This window comes from Alosa sapidissima, chromosome 9, assembly GCF_018492685.1.
Source record: "Alosa sapidissima isolate fAloSap1 chromosome 9, fAloSap1.pri, whole genome shotgun sequence".
Classification (NCBI taxonomy): Eukaryota; Metazoa; Chordata; class Actinopteri; order Clupeiformes; family Clupeidae; genus Alosa; species Alosa sapidissima.
The window spans coordinates 30,900,557-30,921,551 of record NC_055965.1 but is presented as its reverse complement, the minus strand read 5'-3'; the positions used below and the strand labels follow the sequence as shown (position 1 = coordinate 30,921,551).

Here is a 20,995-nt window from a genome sequence, read left to right as displayed (position 1 = left end):
CACAAGGACATGAACACACAAAAAGTGTATGTCCTAAATGATCAGGGAAATAGATAGCAAATCAACAGTGTAAATCATTACTAATAAATGGCTGACTTTTTTTTATGTAGCAGGCCTTTTGCTGTAGAGATAATGACTCCCTATCCCTATAGGGCCGGCATTCCCATCATCTTGTGATAGACTATGCATGACCTAGTGTGTGTGTGTGTGTGTGTGTGTGTGGGAGAGGGAGAGAGCGTGTCACCACCTCCACCATGCGAGCAGCATGGCCAGATCTGCCTCGCGCGCGCCGAGTGGAGAGAATTTGCGCAGCTTGGACTAGGCCTACTGTCATTCTCATTGCGACTCCCCACACTGCCACTACGTTCCCCCCTAACTGTGCTATGAGCACTTCGACCTCGTCTAACATACCCAGTGGCATTAGACAAAGGCTCCACCACGTTACTGTCGCTGCGATTGTGGAGAGGCACACATTCAGAAGACAGAAGCTAGCGCTATGGTCATTATGCTACCTCCAGCCTCGTTCGCCACACCGCTAACACCCTGCTAACTTCCCGATGAACACTCCGAACCGTGAAACATTATTCCCACCAGTGACATTGGGCAAACGATTCAACGTTTGTGCTTGGTGTAAGCTAAACTATGGAGTAAACTCTCACTTTGTCCAGCTGCATCATTGCAAGGCAGGGACGCATCTGAAGCCTCACTAAACGAATCACCGTCATTTTCTGAAGGCAGATATTCCCCTTCAGAATCAGGGTCCGCGAATAGAAGACCCAACACTTCGTTTCAGGTAAACTTTTTTGATGCCATTAGACGATAATCTAATGCAAATACTCGCTGACGTTGACAATATCGCTCTGACAAACTAGCTCCAGTATTGTACGCACTGATTCAATGCAGCTGTAGCGCGAAAGTTTTGTTTAAAGAGTGCCCTTTTTTTTCGACTCGGGGATGACGTATGACATGTCTGCCATCTAGTGGAGTGGAAGTCGAACGAAATATGACACCCTATTTGACTAAATCGGCCGTTTTATTCAGTACCGCATCTTGTCGACTATAGTCGACTGTGGCGCCTAGAGGGTTAAGTCAACTCATGGTTTCTTCATTTTGGAATTAAGCACTTCGGTATGTACTCTAACCTATTCACGCCGGATGCTGCACTACGCAACATTCTATCTCCCGCCGGTTGCTGCATAGCGCAACATTGAATCTCCTGCTGGTTGCTGCGTAGTGCAGCATGCTTTTTATGTCATGTTTCTAGGTGCTACAGAGGCTTAGATAATAAGGTTTTGGTAGACGTTGACAATTTTTAGTATTTTTTCAGAAAACCCTCAGGAAATAAGGTTATTTAGTCTAGAATTCCATAGGATTCTATAGGCGTTTTTAACAGCCATTTTAGGAGTAAATGGGCTAATGAAACATAAATCTCAAGTTTCAGTCTGTATATGTGTTTAGATATTAACTTACTTGTTTGTTTATTTATTTATTAATTTGTGCAGTTGCTTTCTTGTATGTGAGGTTATAGGGCTGCACGATTATGGCCAAAATGATAATCACGATTATTTTGATCAATATTGAGATCACAATTATTTATCATGATTATTCATTAATCTTAGTGACAAAAATATTTTTCCCTAAACATATTGACCTTGCTATCTGGTTCACCCAAATTTGTCCCCCACATTTACTCCCAGGCTTGGAATTTCATAATTTTAGGGGCAAGGCCACTCTTTTTACCGAATAAAACAGTACAAAACCTCAAACATGACATATTACATAGAACTGTAAATCATAGAACTGATTTTAATATTTACAGATATCTAAGCTATATTTAATATTTATTTTCTATTTGCCCTGTTAGGAAATCATGTTTTGAACAATTTAAGCACAGTTTAGCTTTAAGAAACTCAAAAAGCCTACATGCATGCTTAGCATTTTGTGATCATTAAGGCTAGTTTGACAAACTCTTAGTCAGCTGTATATCCTCTCATTTTATTTACAGATATCTAGGCGATATTTGTAACATTTATTTTGTATTTGGCCTGTTATGAAATCATGTATTGAACAATTTAAACACATTGTGAAACCTAAAGCCCAAAGTTGGAGATATGCATGTAGACATTGCTGCAAATTTAAAACCCGGATTACCCGGATTACTCTGGAATGGCTAACTGTACAGGGGAATGCTTTACACCTTTGTGTTCGGTAAGGTCTGCTGTTTATTCTGATATATGGTTCATGTGTCATGAGTTGAGGGAAAAGTTTGTGAAGTATTCCACCGAAATTAATGGGTAGGGAGATGGGCACAGAATGTAATATGATTAAATTGCTGTGTGCTGGCACTTTCTCCACTGCGTAAAAGACTAAATTAATTTGCGATGTGAATACTAAGCTTAATTTGCCAGGCCATAGGCTAAATAAAAATAGCTAGTCGGACGCAAAACAGAATATTGAAAGAAGGGGGCACCAAGGCCACAGTGGCCTGTGAAGCTCTGATTTCTTCCTATTTTGTGTAAATTAAAGAGGAAACATACAAATGAGTCATTTTAATTTCTAGAAAAATAGTGTGATTATGAGTTCTGTCATAATTATGTCAATTTTGTTGCAGATTTGCTGACTGTAAACTCCCAGAGAAGTCCTGTGGAATTGTGGCTACTGTTCTACAGTCACCAAACTCCCTGATAGACCTGGACCTGAGTCACAATGACCTGGGAGATTCTGGAGTTCAGCTTCTCTCTAAGGGACTGTCTAGACCCCACTGTAAACTGCAGACATTAAGGTTGGTTCAAGGCCATGCATTTCCTGATATTGTTTACTTGTTTGTTTAATTTGTATGAGAGTGTGTGTGTGTGTGTGTGTGTGTTAGGGATGGCGAAATTTAAAAAAAATCTTAACCGGCCACTGAGCCTCATTAACCGGTTAAAGTCGGTCACCGAAAATTCTATAACTGCCATTTATGATACCCGTGTCCTGTCGCGCGTCTTTCTCTGCCCGTGAAACAAGTTATCCCCCCATTTTAGAATGGTTAGGCTCCCGTCACACAATGTTAGTTCGTGCCCTTTGTATTATACATTTCCCCCAATCATTGTCCACTACTTGTGGAGGAATAAGGGTGTTGTTTTGGGGAGAAAAATAATTGCTTTCCCTGCGCACCCACGCACAGGCACACATTACGCACAACGTCGACCTTCCATGCAACGCGGCACCGATCTCGGGCTATAAAAAGCTCACGTTACAAAGTCACAGACAGAGAACACTACATTTGGTGGTGTTACAGGAAAGTATATTAACCAACGTCTTCATAAAAAAAAACTGATTGAAAAAAACGATTGCCAACAGCCTCTGTAGCGTGCTGCACAAAATCCTTTGCAATAAGTTCCTGTCGTCATGCCAAGTACAGATGAATAATAAAACACAACAAGTAGGCATATGCTAAGTTAGTCTTTCGTGTCTTCGTTTGCCATTACATTGTTACAAATATTACAATAGTGGCGATTTTTTTTTTTTTAGCTGCGCAGACAGGACCTGTCATGTAAGGCGTACAAATAGTCACTATAGTAACCGGTATAAACTGTTTTCGGAATGGCTACGTGAGCTCTGCTGCGGCAGAGCCATGGCTCTGTGCTGTGGTTGCGCTTAATAAATTCCGCCGTGGGACGGCTCATGCTCACATTTATCATTTTTAGATATTGAGTGATCATATCGCCCCATACAATACAACACCAATAACACGTGTGTGCGCAGTGTAATAACAGACGCTGGCTGGCATTCGGGAGCTTTAAAGGGAAACTTGGCAGGATTTCCCCCTCTGCTGGAGAAATTGCACATTATGCTATTTCAAACTGTGTGAAAAGGTAATGATAAAGCACATGGATTTGTTTACAAGCTAGCGAACTGTTAGCATAAGTTTGGCAGAACTATGTGGATGTTACAAGGTAAGAAACACAATTTAAATCGAGTTTCTTGTTTCTCACTTCTCTTTCCGGGACGGTAGTCTCAATGTTGCAAGGTTGGTTTTTCCGCCTGGGGACGCTAGGCGCAGCGGGGAAAGTCACCATTTTCACCGGAACAGGTCATTTAACCATCCAAATGATTTCTAAACGGGTTTATTAAGTTGAAATAGTTGCCAAGTTCCCCTTTAAAAATAGTGTTTTTTTTTTTTGCTTTTTTTTTAACCGGCGGCAGAAAATTTTAACCGGTCAACGTTGATTCGGTCAACCACCAGTTAAACGGCTACCGGTTAACATCCCTAGTGTTTGTGTGTGTGTGTGTGTGTGTGTGTGTGTGTAGGTATAATGTACATGTGAATGATTTTTGTACTGTCATTACAGGGGAATAATGTCTCTTGATTATGTTGATTTAATGGTGCACTGTTTAAAGGGACACCAGGCAACGTTTTCGTGTTAATTAATCATCTTCGTGAATCGGTATATGGTTAAATGACTCATTACGGGGCGAATGAAGGCTCTCTCGCCCGCCCCTACTGCCTCTAGGAAGAATATCCCTCTTGCAAGTTCGATGTATCCTACCCGCCGACCGAAGCAGGATCAGTTTACAGCACAGAGGCAGGCTAACGAAACGCTAGAGATTGTTGCAAACGTGTGTATAATGGCAGAGCCGGCGAATAAGCAGCGAAAACCCTTGACGGAAGACGCAAAGAAAAGGAAAAGAGCTTCAGACCGAGCGAGGGGGAGTTTTGTAGAGAAAAAGCATCAGGCTTGCCTGGTGTCCCTTTAAACAGTATCCCTTTCATTTATCCATATCCAATATTTTCTTTTTTCTCATGATGTTTTGTAGACTTGCTGAATGCAAACTTTCAGAGAGGTCCTGTGGAATTGTGGCTACGTTTCTACAGTCACCAAACTCCCTGAAAGAGCTGGACCTGAGTCACAATGACCTGCAAAATTCTGGAGTTCAGCTTCTCTCTAAGGGACTATCTAGTCCCCACTGTAAACTGCAGACGTTAAGGTTGGTGTAAGACCATGCATTTCCCGATATTTTTTTGTATTTGTTTGTTTTCTTAATTGTTGTTGTTAGTAATAGTGACAGGGAAACAATAATATATGCAAGTCGTTCAGCCCTTCATAGCATTAACTCTGAATGTGCCAGTCTTTTTTCAATACATTTAGCTAATGCAGAATTAATATGACATTACAGATAAACCTTAGCCAATGCCATCGTATTGTCATAGTATTTACAGATAAGCTGATACCAGTCAACAAATGTGTAACAATATATCTTCCAACAATATATGTAACAATATATCTTCCATTTATTCATGTTATCTTTTGTTGTATTCTTATGCAGGCTTGCTGACTGTAAGCTCACAGAAAAAATGTGTGAGACTGTAACTTCAGTTCTACAGTCACCAAACTCCCTGCTACAGCTGGACGTGAGTGACAGTGACCTGGGAGATTCTGGAGTTCAGCTTCTCTCTAAGGGATTGTCTAGACCCCACTGTAAACTGCAGACATTAAGGTTGGTTCAAGGCCATGCATTTCCTGATATTGTTTACTTGTTTGTTTAATTTGTATGAGAGTGTGTGTGTGTGTGTGTGTGTGTGTGTGTTAGGGATGGCGAAATTTTAAAAAAATCTTAACCGGCCACTGAGCCTCATTAACCGGTTAAAGTCGGTCACCGAAAATTCTATAACTGCCATTTATGATAACCGTGTCCTGTCGCGCGTCTTTCTCTGCCCGTGAAACAAGTTATCCCCCCATTTTAGAATGTTTAGGCTCCCGTCACACAATGTTAGTTCGTGCCCTTTGTATTATACATTTTCCCCAATCATTGTCCACTACTTGTGGAGGAATAAGGGTGTTGTTTTGGGGAGAAAAATAATTGCTTTCCCTGCGCACCCACGCACAGGCACACATTACGCACAACGTCGACCTTCCATGCAACGCGGCACCGAGCTCGGGCTATAAAAAGCTCACGTTACAAAGTCACAGACAGAGAACGCTACATTTGGTGGTGTTACAGGAAAGTATATTAACCAACGTCTTCATAAAAAAAAACTGATTGAAAAAAATGATTGCCAACAGCCTCTGTAGCGTGCTGCACAAAATCCTTTGCAATAAGTTCCTGTCGTCATGCCAAGTACAGATGAATAATAAAACACAACAAGTAGGCATATGCTAAGTTAGTCTTTCGTGTCTTCGTTTGCCATTACATTGTTACAAATATTACAATAGTGGCGATTTTTTTTTTTTTAGCTGCGCAGACAGGACCTGTCATGTAAGGTGTACAAATAGTCACTATAGTAACCGGTATAAACTGTTTTCGGAATGGCTACGTGAGCTCTGCTGCGGCAGAGCCATGGCTCTGTGCTGTGGTTGCGCTTAATAAATTCCGCCGTGGGACGGCTCATGCTCACATTTATCATTTTTAGATATTGAGTGATCATATCGCCCCATACAATACAACACCAATAACACGTGTGTGCGCAGTGTAATAACAGACGCTGGCTGGCATTCGGGAGCTTTAAAGGGAAACTTGGCAGGATTTCCCCCTCTGCTGGAGAAATTGCACATTATGCTATTTCAAACTGTGTGAAAAGGTAATGATAAAGCACATGGATTTGTTTACAAGCTAGCGAACTGTTAGCATAAGTTTGGCAGAACTATGTGGATGTTACAAGGTAAACACAATTTAAATCGAGTTTCTTGTTTCTCACTTCTCTTTCCGGGACGGTAGTCTCAATGTTGCAAGGTTGGTTTTCCGCCTGGGGACGCTAGGCGCAGCGGGGAAAGTCACCATTTTCACCGGAACAGGTCATTTAACCATCCAAATGATTTCTAAACGGGTTTATTAAGTTGAAATAGTTGCCAAGTTCCCCTTTAAAAATAGTGTTTTTTTTTTTGCTTTTTTTTTAACCGGCGGCAGAACATTTTAACCGGTCAACGTTGATTCGGTCAACCACCAGTTAAACGGCTACCGGTTAACATCCCTAGTGTTTGTGTGTGTGTGTGTGTGTGTGTGTGTGTGTAGGTATAATGTACATGTGAATGATTTTTGTACTGTCATTACAGGGGAATAATGTCTCTTGATTATGTTGATTTAATGGTGCACTGTTTAAAGGGACACCAGGCAACGTTTTCGTGTTAATTAATCATCTTCGTGAATCGGTATATGGTTAAATGACTCATTACGGGGCGAATGAAGGCTCTCTCGGCCGCCCCTACTGCCTGTAGGAAGAATATCCCACTTGCAAGTTCGATGTATCCTACCCGCCGACCGAAGCAGGATCAGTTTACAGCACAGAGGCAGGCTAACGAAACGCTAGAGATTGTTGCAAACGTGTGTATAATGGCAGAGCCGGCGAATAAGCAGCGAAAACCCTTGACGGAAGACGCAAAGAAAAGGAAAAGAGCTTCAGACCGAGCGAGGGGGAGTTTTGTAGAGAAAAAGCATCAGGCTTGCCTGGTGTCCCTTTAAACAGTATCCCTTTCATTTATCCATATCCAATATTTTCTTTTTTCTCATGATGTTTTGTAGACTTGCTGAATGCAAACTTTCAGAGAGGTCCTGTGGAATTGTGGCTACGTTTCTACAGTCACCAAACTCCCTGAAAGAGCTGGACCTGAGTCACAATGACCTGCAAAATTCTGGAGTTCAGCTTCTCTCTAAGGGACTATCTAGTCCCCACTGTAAACTGCAGACGTTAAGGTTGGTGTAAGACCATGCATTTCCCGATATTTTTTTGTATTTGTTTGTTTTCTTAATTGTTGTTGTTAGTAATAGTGACAGGGAAACAATAATATATGCAAGTCGTTCAGCCCTTCATAGCATTAACTCTGAATGTGCCAGTCTTTTTTCAATACATTTAGCTAATGCAGAATTAATATGACATTACAGATAAACCTTAGCCAATGCCATCGTATTGTCATAGTATTTACAGATAAGCTGATACCAGTCAACAAATGTGTAACAATATATCTTCCAACAATATATGTAACAATATATCTTCCATTTATTCATGTTATCTTTTGTTGTATTCTTATGCAGGCTTGCTGACTGTAAGCTCACAGAAAAAATGTGTGAGACTGTAACTTCAGTTCTACAGTCACCAAACTCCCTGCTACAGCTGGACGTGAGTGACAGTGACCTGGGGGATTCTGGAGTTCACCTCCTCTCTAAGGGACTGTCCAGTTCCAACAGCATACTGCAGATATTAAGGTTGGAATAAGGCCTTGCATGCATTTATTAATTAGGCAAATATTGTCTGATATCGATGTTAGGCCAATATGTCATTCATTACATCCCTACAAGTTAGTCACATTACACATTGCACTTCATCTTATTAAAATCTTTCAGATTTGTGTGTGTGTGTGTGTGTGTGTGTGTGTGATCTATGTCATTACAGGAGAATAATGTCTCCTAATTATGTTGATTATTTTTACGGCCGGCTCAGAGGCCACAACATAAAATGGAGATGGAAATCAGAGTTATTAATAGTAAATAGAGAATTTTATTTCAATAAATGATCATTCAGATTAATGCCACATTGACACCAGATCCGTGGTGTGCACGTTCTGTCGTAGCTGTGGCATGGTTGTGTGTCTGTGTGTGTGTGTGTGTGTGTGTGTGCAGGGGCGCAGGAGATATTTTGAAAGTGAGGGGGACCAAATTGTGAACACAAACCCATAGTGAGATCAGATATCGGATCGCCACCTCTGGCCCACTTTCGACCATCATATTTTAAACTTGCCAGAATATTAAGATAATACAATTGATTGTTTTCAAACAATTGTTTTCACTACTTGGGCCAATGGTAGAATACTGGTCACTTCTTGGGCAAATGGTAGAAAAAAGCAACATGGGATGTTGATATTTTATGAAGCCATGAATGAATCATCATGCCTATGATCCAAACATAGACTACATGATCAAATAGCCTAGTTAGGCCTACTTAAATTGTCTGGTATAAACCAAATCAACTCTCCACTGTGTGTTTGCAGCAGGGCTCCGAACCGGTTCAAGGAACGAAAACGAAAACCGAAAACGAACGGAATTTTACGGAATTTTACGAGGAGCGGAAACGGAAACGAAAACAAAATGGTCTTCAACTGTTCCGGAACAGAAACGTTATTCTGAAATCCACAAAACCGGTTAATAACGTTTTTTTTTTCCGTTCTCTATATAACAGCCTAATAATTTGATTTCTGCAGTTTGAAAAAAAAAAAAAAACGAATAAATGGACCTTTGGTCCAAATGTGTATATTTTGTCTTGCTGTTGTAATGTAACCTATCCGTCTGCCACTTCGGATCTTAGGCCAGCTCGTAGCGTAGGCTACTGAAACTGATTTGGAAATTGTTTGTAGCCTATGCGTAATAGCCTATTTTGCCTGTCCACGCCTTGTCGTTTTAAAGTCGAGATTTGAAATGTTTGCGCAATTATAGCCTATTCTTTGTAGAAGAGTTAAACGGGAAATTTGAGATAGGCCTTGTCAGCAACAGACAGGTTCGTTTATAAACAGGGTTGGAATTATAGCGCAAGCCTTTGAAGATCTCCATATGGATAAAACTTAGGCTATAACCAGGTAAGGAGTTTAGCACGTATCCAGAAATATTTTTGATAAGAAATTATTTATAGGCATAGGTTAGGCCTACAGTAAGTCTGTAGGCTATGGGATGGATAGCCCATCTGAATGTTTTTGGATGCCGCCTGTGATTTATTATTTTTGGGCATAGCTACGGTATAGGCAAGGGGAAATAATGAGTAGCCTACGTCTATTCTCAGGTAAAGTCCACAAAAATAGATTTGATAGGCCCGCCAAACACTGCCGGAACTTTAAGAACGAATGATATTTTGCGTTCCGAACCGGTTCAGGACCGATATGTTGGTGGCGGAACGCATGCAAGAACGAAAACGTTAAACATAGGCCTACTGAACCGTTCGGAACGGAACGTTTGAAAAATAATTTCGTTTTCAAGCCCTGGTTTGCAGTTAATATTTATGCAACGTTAGAACTTAACAAGTGTTGGTTTAAGTTACCAGTCCAGAACACACAGAAAATTGCAACAGAAAGTTGCCTTTATAATAACTATTTGTTCCAACAGCATTTAAACAAAGCATTTATAAAATTGAAAAAAAAAAAAATTACTTATAATTAAAATAAAATACTGTTACTGTAGTGACTGTATCACATTATCCCAAGCTTCAAAGAGCTCCCCACGTCTGTGACAGGCAGATGTGACACCGCTAAATTCTCAGCTTGTTTATACCCCACACTGAACGCATAAGAACGCTAGGCCTATCACTCTGGGGTGTGGTAGCCTACTCTCTGGGATTTATGCACCAAGGTAACTGAAGTATCCAATTTGTGTCTTGAAATTATGTTTGAAATAAATATATGTTGATAGACTTGTATTTTAGGCTAGTGAAAACGAGTTGATAAGTATAGGCTAGTTGAGTTTATCATAAACATAACAGCTAACGTCATGTTGAGCAGGAGAAGTTGAGCACTAGGCTACCATAAATCCTCAAATTATGCCCGGGATTGATTTTATTTATTGCAGGACAAATAAAGGCAGGTTCCCATACAAGACGGGGTAACAATCGCCTACCATACCAACAATTGCCATCAGTCCACTAGAAGACATTGTTCGATTTAAGTCAATGAAATAACCTCTTCTTAATATTTTATTATATGTTGTATTGTATTGTATTATGTTGGTTGGATTAATAGCCTACGGTTGGCAAAGAAAAGTCGTTTTCCTACCATGGGTCTCCAACACACGTTCTCAAGCTCATTCTCTTACCGCCCCTTTCGAGCTAATTGCCAGAGACTGAAGCCTATTAAACACAATTGTTGCGACTCAAGGCATTCCAGCCTACGAATTTTATTTAAAATTTAAAAATTACTAAATCATGCATAATTAAACAATAACTCAATTTAGGCTACTTGTCTACGCAAAAAGGTTTCCATTACAGCACAACCCCTATTCAATGAAGGGCTGCCTTGTCTCGCAATAAACAGCAGTGGAAATCCCGACACTTTTTCAACTGCATGAAACTTAACAGTGAACCATCAAATATCTCCCAGATTTCAGTGCCCATCAGTCCCAACATTTAGCAATATAATCAAACAGTCCAAAAGTAAATTAAATCCCAAACCAAACCGAAAATGCTTTTGATAGCCTACCGGTATGCATGCCGCTCCAAACGAAATGCATGTCTAAATGCAGGTTAGACATATTTAAAAAAGCCTCGAATACCAGCCTGCCTCAAAAAAAGATGATGATAAAAGATTTATGCTAAGCAAGTAGCCTGGATTATTTTATGATCGTTAGTAGACAAACTGGCTTCAGATATCCAACAGAGTGAATATGAGATTGTGCAGTCTTACAGTACTGTAGATGGCTATGGTTAGTGATGTGATGCTGTTAATGGGGAGTTTTACAGTTAGCGCAAATCCTATAGGTTATTATTTATTTAGCGTACCTATAAGGCTTTTTTTCCTTATCAAATATGTGGGGGGCGACGGCTGTCTCTTCAGCACTGCGTGGGACATATCCCGCACGTCCCCCGTGCCTCCTGCGCCCCTGTGTGTGTGTGTCCACTCAGCCTAGCAGACGATGGGGTGTAAATGCTATTGGAATTGGTGTCTGTCTATGTCTGTGTAAGAGGGATAGGCAAAGCGTCTAGGACAGAGACACGTTGATGCTTTCTACCTGACATGGAACCTGACAGGGAATGGTAAACCAAACTCAAAATAATGAAATTGACAGATAACAAAAGTAGAAATTTAATGTAAATGTAAATAAACTAGTATCACCATAATCCCCGTCATTATTGTTATAAGCAACACTCTTGTCACAACCACAAATGTGCATGCGCTCAGTCGGCTGCTTCCACCCCAGTTGTGCGTACTGCTCTCCCTCCATCTAAAAAACTAGTGCAGTGCCCGTTCAAACATACTATTCCTGTAACCCAATTACATGCCTGCAGGTAGGCCTGCTTTGAAAATAGAATAGGGAAAAACATCCAGGTAAGCATTCAATAATGAATAGGCCTACAGATAATATAATAATATAATAAATGTGAAGTGAGCAGAATTTAAGCATGGGGCTACATGTGACATTTTTTACAAATCAAAATTACATAATCCTAACAGCTGTTTTGAGTCAAGGCTATATGCTTAGCCTATTGAATAACTTGATGATGGAGAAAACAAACCATTTTGTGGAATGATGCATCATATGAAATTTGCAACGGTGTGACTCAAAAACAGTCTCTGGTGGCCTATAAGCATATAAGTGACATCACACTATGTCTGCCACTCGTTGCTTGTCGCTGGTCATGCTTTGCGTGTGTGGCATTCTGGACGTTCTTTAATTCGGGACCGTCATCGCTCGTTTCATTTTAGGACCTTGCAGTTGGAACTGTCGTTTGCTTATTCAAAGTCTAAAGACAGTCCAAAGTAGCCTGGCCTATTCATATGGGACACCACACTCTGTCTGCCACTCGTTGCTTGTCGCTGGTTATGCTTTGCATGTGTGGCATTCTGAGACGTTCTTTAATTCGGGACCATTATCGCTCGTTTCAATTTAAGACCTTGCAGTTGGAAATGTCGTTTGCTTATTCAAAGTCTAAAGACAGTCCAAAGTAGCCTGGGATATTCGAAGTGTCCGTTTATTGCACATCATTTTTTACGTCATTTTGAAGAGCCACTGCATACCTGTGTGTCTTGGTGTGTTGTTGCAAAATCCGCGGAGTTCACTGTATTGTTGAGGTTTTTACCCGTGTAACCTACACCGATCCAGCTCTGCCAAAGCTTCTATTCTCACTGGTAGCTTACAGTACAGTGGTGTGTGGGAGGGGGAGTGGCTAGCGGCGAAAGCCAATGTGCTTCTTTTACCGATATATTTAACGATATCTTTTGCATTTCTTATTCAAACAATGTCAAATTGGGCACTGCACTTACTCATGCCCATAGCAAGACACCTGCCAAGTTTGAAATCAGTCTGACAAACGGTCAGCGAGATATGCGTGCCACAGACACGCATCCGGATAGCCTAGAAATCTAGACGCACGCTAGCGACGGCAAATTAATTTGCTCAGCCTGTACGTCTAGTAGCAAACCATAGGGATTTCTATTGGCTGACGCCGTGGACGTCATCCAATCACAGCGCTCTATTTTGTTAGAGAGTCTTACGGCGGGCTTAACAGGAAGACGACAGTCCTGCGACGGTGAACAACAAGGAAGGTGGCTATGGCGAACGAAGAGCGGTTGTTTGTATCGGCGTTGGCGTCAACTTTGGAGGAGTTGGACTTGTGCTTTTCTTTGAAAGTTGAGCAACACAATGCACTTAAGTCATTCCTTTCAAAGAAGGATGTATTTGCCGTTTCGCTCTGGCCACGTCATCCTGCTCTTTGTTCTGATTGGTCGTAGCGCTGGCCTATTGCATGCCTAGGCAGTTTGAAAGACAATTCTCTGCCCGCCCCTTGGATTAAGCGAGGTGAATGGGTCGATTCCAGACTATACATTTCAATGATATAGGATGGCCCGCCAGGCTAACATCCGGACAGACACACAGACGCTTCTTGCTTTATAGATAGATGAGAGCAAAAAACACAAGCCTGATCATGAATAGGTTGTTACGTTTTATTATACATAACTTCCACATAATCTTAAATCAACGCCAACCATAACTTTTTTCACTAAAAGTATTGTCACTGAAGGACTCAGATTGCTTGGAGAGATAACATTTCTCTCAGAACTCACTACTAAGTATGATTCTCTTGGCTAGACCATACATGTAGAATTTAACCCAGTTGACCCTCGCGACAAGGGATTATAATCTTACTTCAGTTTTATTAAATAAGTTATTTTTAAATAGCCAGCAATAATATTAAAAATAATGTCATATCCGTAAGCATTTCAAAATTCATCTCCGTTGCGGTCACAGAATAACCCTAAAACAATTTTGTCCAGTAAAAGAAGTCCAAAGCAGGGGAAATTCAAGGTCTCAGTAGCATACAGACATCACACACAACTCGCACTTACAGCAGAAATGGTAAATATAAGTATAAACATATAACAAAACTCTACTGTACAATAGAGACAGTAGAAGATAAGAAAAACTAGCAAAACTAAACACTAAATATAGTATATAAATTAAATTAAAAAATCCACAGTGTGCTTGAGGGTGATCAAGCATGAGACGCTTGCAGTGACAGGGCCGGGACTGGCCTGTAGTTCTGTGTGCATGGTAAGGTGCTCAAGAGAGTGAGTGTCATGGTGAAGGTGGAAAAAGTAGTCCAACAGTAGTCCTGTAGTTCTGTGTGCATGGTAAGGTGCTCAAGAGAGTGTCATAGTGAAGGTGCAAAAAGTAGTATTTACTCAGATAATCCACCCATATAAAAATATTCAAACATTAAAGTCATAGGTAGAGTTATGTGTAATAAAGTGGAATGACACAGGAAAAAAGTATTGAACATGCCTGCTGAAATTTCTTAAATGCTTTGTGAAAAAGCCTTTATTCTTAATGACTGCTTCAAGGCATTTCCTGTATGACCAAACTAATCAGTCACAGTATTCTGGTGTGCTTTGGCCCATTCTTCTAAACAGATACTCCTTTAATATTGAAGATTCCAGGGGTCCCTCTTGTGAATCCTGATCTTTAGTTAACTTCCAAAACTGTTTAATTGGATTGGTCAGGGCCTTGATTTCCTTTCAAGTTGAGAGTTTCCTTTGCTTGAATGGTTTGGATCGTTGTCCTGCTGTAAGGTCTAGCCATGTCTCATCCTCATCATCCTGGTGGATGTAAAGATTCTCCCAGAACAAAATGACTCCATTCATCATTCCTTCAACTGTATGAAGTCTGCTAGTGCCATGAGATGAAAAACAGCCCACACCATGATGCCACCACCTCCAAACCTTGTTGGTAGGGTATTTTTAGGGTGATGCACAGTGCCATTTCTCCTCCAAATATGGTGTGTATCGGTAGTATGACATCCGAAAAGTTACATTTTGCTCTTGCCTGACCAGAATACATTCTTTTAGTATTTCATAGGATTGTCCAAATTTTGTGTAGTAAACTTTCAACGAGCTTTGACATGTTTTCCTTCAGCAATAGAGTCATGCGGGATGAGCATGCATAGAAGCCATGGCAGTGGAGTGTATTGATTTTCTCTGTAACAATACCTGCTGCCTCCAAGTCTTTCTGGAGCTTTTTCCGAGTGGTCCTTGGCTCTTGGGCTACTCTTCTGACTATCCTTCTGACTTCCTGGTCAGAAATCTTGCAAGGAGATCCTATGCATGGACAGTTGATGATGCAGTGATGTAATGGCTCCAATACCGCTTGCGGGATGATTTTGAAGTTTTGAAGTGCATCTGTAACCAGTTCCATTGATATGTTTAGCAACAATAAGGTCTTGGGAGAGCTCTTTGCTTTTACCCATCATGAAATGTTTCTTGTGTAACACTTTGGTAACAAAAAACCTTTTTATAGCCTACCACTATACTAACCCAATTTGCACAGATAGGACGGATAATTTCTCTAACTACTTATAGATTCCAGTTTGTTCCTTGCCATTCCTTACCTTTGTGTACTGCTTTTTCTTAGTGTGTTCAATACTTTTTCCCTGTGCCATTCCACTTTTTTACTCATAACTCTACTTTTAGACATTAATGTTTGGATTTTTATACATGTGTGGATTACCTAAGTTAATGTCTGGTGAAAATTTCATGCAAATAGTCTCACTGGAAGTATTACTGAAAAAAATGTTGACGTGTTTATTACTTATTTTCCCCGCTGTATTTCGGAGCACCGGGGAGGGGTAAGGCACAGCACACAAAAGCAAAAACACAGCAAAATTAATTCATAAAATAAATCTAAATATCCACACACATGACTCATCGTATACCAGCTACAAGCAAACATTGATTCATGAGGTAGGCTACATCTAGACAGTGTTTTCACATAACGTACACATATTATATTATATTACTATTAGGCTATTTTGAACCTTATACTTTTGTTCCTAACTGTATATATAGGCCTGTACAAATTATATTACTGTTTCTATCCTTTTTCTCCTATCATTTCCCCACTTTCTTATGTGGCACGAGAGATACAGTCAGTTCGTCACACTCACGTCACTTTTGGAATATATTCATACTGCAGCGCAGCCGTTGAAGTTCAGTTCAACAAGAGTCAACCACAGGGAGTAGATGCTAATGTTAGGCAGTAGCTTTGCAGTGCTTCGTTTTGCTGTTAAGACTTTGAGAAAATTCTTGAGCCCTCTCGCCAGGTAGGCATATAAACTCTTTCCCTTTCCTTTCAGTACGTGTTATGTTAATGTTATGTTATGTTAATCAAATACTAGAATGAGTTAATTAACATTTGGAAAAAACTGGGGGAAAAGATTTCGGTTAATGTTCGGTTAACGTAAACATATTGCTATTATGCTAGCCGACCGTCTACAACGGTGTTGTTAACTTTACTGATGAGAAATGTCTTCAATAAATGACCTTTGTAATACATGTAACTTGTTAATACGTTTAAGAGTGTTTTTATTTTTTTTGTAGTTTTTGTTTTTAATGGCAGAGTACGGTTCGCAATGTCAATGTTGTCCGTTTAAGAAGAAAGTATCGATAACATTAGTTCAACAAGAGACCACAGGGAGTAGTCAATTCTGCTGTGTCTCTTTTGCTGTTAAGACTTTAGTAAACCTCTTGAATCTTTTCGCCAGTCTTTGAGGAGTTGTATCAGAGGGTAGAAGCTAGCTAACGTTAGATCTGCTGTTTTTAATCCTGGTGCCCATCGACCCTCCTGCTTTGCTTGAGTCTGCGGATCCAACGGCTGCTTTCGCCAACGGCTTGTGTCTGCTGCTCGAGCTCCTCGACCGAACTCCGGATTCAAATTTGGGGAACGTTTGTGTTTTGTTTCCCAACAGTTAAATCTAAACGATTTGGTTACATTCCATTGAAACGGCAATTGCATTGTTACCTTCGTCAAGCCCACGTCCAACTCCACTGTATGTTCGCGGAGACTTTGCGAGTGATCAAACGTTCGCCAAAAAGTCAAGACAAACAGACACCTGTTTGTAAACGTGCAAACTATGTTTGCGAATTTGAACGCACCTCTGGTTCTCAAGACAGAGTAGGCTACGACATACAGAATAACTGCGGCTACAGAGAGGGAGGGATTTAGAGGGTCTTGCAACATTTATTGCATTAATCCAATTTAATAACCATAACCAAATAAAATGGACTATATATATATTATATATTAATAACCATAACCAAATAAAATGGACTATATATTCTGTTTCAATGTGTGCGAAAATATAAAATGTATTGAGAAAAGAATGAATGAGGTAAAAAGAGAATGTGTATAGGGTAATTCTAAAATGTATATGTAGGCCTATTTATGAGCTCATATCATAGCACCTGAGCAACTAACCTTGTTGAGTTAGATAAAGAAAATAGATGAATAAGAATAAATTTGGCAATTACAATAAATAAAGAAATTATATGAAACAAAATAGATAGCTGCTGCAATAATATGTAGGAAGAATCTCTGCAAAATCAGTCAAGTCAATTCTTTGAGCTGCGACCCGAGTATGGAGAGAGTAGCGATCTGATCTGATGTGTTCTTATGCAGGCTTGCTGGTTGTAAACTCACAGATACATCTTGTGAGGTTGTGGCTTCAGTTCTACAGTCACCAAACTCCCTGCAACAGCTGGACTTGAGTGACAATGACCTGGGGGATTCTGGAGTCCAGCTTCTCTCTAAGGGACTGTCCAGTTCCAACTGCAAAATACACACATTAAGGTGGGTGCAGACATTAATTTCTTTCAATTCATTTTATCATTGTGCAGGTGTCATACTACTTTTGAACTTACCTGTGAGTTTTAAAATGTGTGAACTGATTCAATCTCTGTCATAAGTTTATAATGAAGCAATATGGCACTAGTGAGAGTGGCATTGGTAGCACGTATTGCCATGGCTTTTATTTGGCCTCATGCTGCAGGTGCTCACAGCCATGGCAATATCTGCTACCAACTCCACTCTAACTCATGCCATATTGCTTTCATACAACAGTTCTACTACCAAGTAGTCAATTTGAAAGATGCCAAATTGCTTCTAATATAATTTATTTACATTTTTCCCCCATTTATCCTTTGCCTGAAAAATATTTCCAATTCTCCAATATTTCCAATCTTCCAGTAGTTAAAACACAACACTTCACTGGAGAGCCAAGTTCAGGTGGCGTAGGCTATATGTGCACAGTCATTTCCAGAGCCTACTCGCTTGTCCATATGTCATATGCTGAATTGAACATTCACCCTACTCCATTTACTCCATTTTTCTCACTCAGTTGCTGTCAAATGTGATGTTACGAAATCGCTGTTCTCTCGCTGTGAATGAATGGAATGTTCACATTGGACAATTCAGAGCAAAAAGCAGAGTGTTCGAGTGGGGATGTCCTAAGATATCGCCACTCAACGAATGTGTCTTGTCCAATCAGAAATTAATAAATAGCACACATTACAGAGGAGGCATACATCTTACACAGGGTAAGTGTGGTGTGCATGGGGAAATCCTGACAGATAATCACCATGCATGCCCACTTCTTTTAATGCTACACTCTAGATAGACCCCTCAACCTAGCCATTCACATACATATTTAGGTCAAGAGTGGCGTGTTGGATGGAGGTCTGGGGGCGAGGTGTGGTTGGTCGTGGTAGTCGGGGACGTGTGCATATGATGGGGGCCTGGGGGGATGGGTGGCACGCAGGTCCTCCTCTCTGTCAGCTCATCGCCATAACTGCCGGGGCTGGGTGGAACTGTGGCCATTAATGGGTGCCCAGGTTGTCAATCAATCAGGCAATCAGTTATTCTTATTATTACACTCATCTTTAACAGAATAATTACAACTCCTCTCTTCTGAAACCCTCCCTCTCTGTGTTCCAGCTTCTCTCCTCCTGGCCCAACAGCAAGCCAACCTTACACATATGCACACACACACACACACACACACACACACACACACACACACACACACACACACACTCACTACCCCTTACCCCCCCACCCACACCCCCATCCCAACACCACCTCATTCACACTCTCAGAGCTACCATCCGCACCCCCCCATCCCCCCTTCTTGTCATTCCGGTCATCAATTTCATCCCTGATAATCATATCTGTAATCATCCTGGACGCAAATCATCCTTAGCCTTTCTGTTATTAATGTTATGTGTGTTAATAAGCCATGTCAATGTGATGTCTTGTTAAGTTACAGTATGTGTTTGTGTAATGTACATCTGTTTGTCTGATGTAGTATTCTTGTGCATGTCGTTGTAGTGTTGCATTTTCTGTAATGTCAATGGTGTTTGCAATAAAAAAAATTTAAAAAAAAGAAATTGATAAATAGTTTTACCAGACTAATCTGTTGTAAAATAAACAAATTACTTCAGATTCAAACAATATCACCAGTTGTATGCAGGAAAGAGCAATGAAAAGGACAATCTCTCTCTCTCTCTCTCTCTCTCTCTCTCTCAGGCTCTCTGATTGTCTCATCTCAGAGAAGGGTTGTGGTTTTCTGGCTGCAGCTCTGACCTCAACCCCCTGCTATATAAGACAGCTGGATCTAAGTTACAATCATCCCAGAGAATCAGGACTGAAGCTGTTATCTGCTAGACTGGAGGATCCTGTCTGTAAACTGGCGATACTTAGGTATGTTCGGAAAGAAACCCCAGTGTTGCACATTTAGACGTTGTCTCCATTGTGGATACCATAGCTGTAGTGGACTATTTTCAAATGTGCGTTGTAATAGCTGTGTCTCTTTGCAGCATGCAATAATGCAAATATTTAGAGGCGCGTTCATATTCACAAACATAGTCGAATGTTTAGGAACCTTTGCAATTAGTTTTCTGTTTGTTTGTAACTGTTCAGATTCCAGGCTGGGAGATTAACAGAAAGACAGGGAGGTGAGCAGAAGGACAGGGAGCTGTTCATCCCTGGGAGACAAGAAATACTATTTTCTGGTTGTCTGACAGGGAGACTATTAATTCTGTATATCGGGAAAACTTATGAAGTAGATCAAATTTTACCAAGTTAAATATCCGTTAGATCTATTACTACTGTCAGTGACCAAAGAAAGTAGTACAACAAACAATCATTAGTTCAGGGTTCACAACAAGTGGTCTTGAACAAGAAGGTGTTGCTGGTGGCCCCTGATCATTAAATAATGGAGTTTCACTGTTAGAAAGTGCATTTGTTATTCAGAGGTAGTCAGGTTGCTCACTGACTCTAATCTAAGTACAGGATAGACAGTGTTGAGGTTTTTTACTTCATGATTGTCTCCTTCTGAGAACTAGAGGGGCCTTGAGGCGTCACCTTGGGACAAGTGGATGCCTTTGTATGCGATAAAGACAGCTGGAAAGAGAGTTACTTCATTACTGTATATCAAGGGAAATGTATACGGCAGCAGACTATTTTCTGTGGGATAATAAATTACATTGCATTTCACAGGTAGCACAATCAGAAAAACCGCAGTGTTGACATCTGTCATGGTACATGTGTGTGACATTTGTTTTTCTTACAGAACCGACCATGCTTCATTAAGCAAAGCACGACCACGCTTGCTGAGATGTAAGTTTTTATTGTTTATTCAGTATCTGTAATTATTCACACTCACATGTTTGTATGGGTGTCTAATAGCTGTGTGTGTGTGTGTGTGTGTGTGTGTGTGTGTGTGTGTTTTGCGGGTGTGTTTTGTATTGTTGTGTGTGGTTCTGTGTGTGTGTCTGCGTTTGTGTTGTGGTGTGTGGTGGTTCTGTCTGTGTGTGTGTGTGTGCGCCTGTGCGTTTGTCTGTCTGTCTCTCTGTCTGTGCTTGTGTGCGTTTGTCTGTCTCTCTCTTTTTCTGCCCTGTGTGTGTGAGTGTGTGTGTGTCTGTGTGTGAGTGTGTGTTTGTCACTCCCCATATTCTGATCAGGATGTTCTCTCCTCTCCTCTTGTCTACAGATGCCT

At 40.7% G+C, this 20,995-nt stretch overlaps 3 protein-coding genes across 20 annotated transcripts in view; 1 reads left to right on the top strand and 2 right to left on the bottom strand.

Annotated features, from left to right (window-relative positions):
• Positions 1-20,995, bottom strand: part of LOC121718806 (NACHT, LRR and PYD domains-containing protein 3-like) — an 849,641-nt gene that overhangs the window by 458,384 nt on the left and 370,262 nt on the right. The gene's annotated exons all lie outside the window — the stretch shown is intronic.
• The window catches only part of LOC121718961 (zinc finger protein 2 homolog), a 389,219-nt gene that overhangs the window by 259,918 nt on the left and 108,306 nt on the right, over positions 1-20,995 (bottom strand). The window lies entirely within an intron of this gene.
• Positions 1-20,995, top strand: part of LOC121718794 (NACHT, LRR and PYD domains-containing protein 12-like) — a 338,838-nt gene that overhangs the window by 234,881 nt on the left and 82,962 nt on the right. For 9 of the 16 annotated variants that reach the window (XM_042103979.1, XM_042103988.1, XM_042103987.1 and 6 more), the window contains 8 exons: positions 2,612-2,782; positions 4,801-4,971; positions 5,311-5,481; positions 7,501-7,671; positions 8,011-8,181; positions 17,620-17,790; positions 19,525-19,698; positions 20,570-20,616. The exons of 1 other annotated variant lie outside the window; for it this stretch is intronic. In XM_042103979.1, coding sequence (XP_041959913.1) covers positions 2,612-2,782; positions 4,801-4,971; positions 5,311-5,481; positions 7,501-7,671; positions 8,011-8,181; positions 17,620-17,790; positions 19,525-19,698; positions 20,570-20,616 — 1,247 coding nt within the window. Of the gene's footprint in view, positions 1-2,611; positions 2,783-4,800; positions 4,972-5,310; positions 5,482-7,500; positions 7,672-8,010; positions 8,182-17,619; positions 17,791-18,337; positions 18,585-19,524; positions 19,699-20,569; positions 20,617-20,995 lie in introns of those variants that run through there. 6 more of the 16 variants (XM_042103982.1, XM_042103981.1, XM_042103992.1 and 3 more) reach the window with 6 other exon arrangements.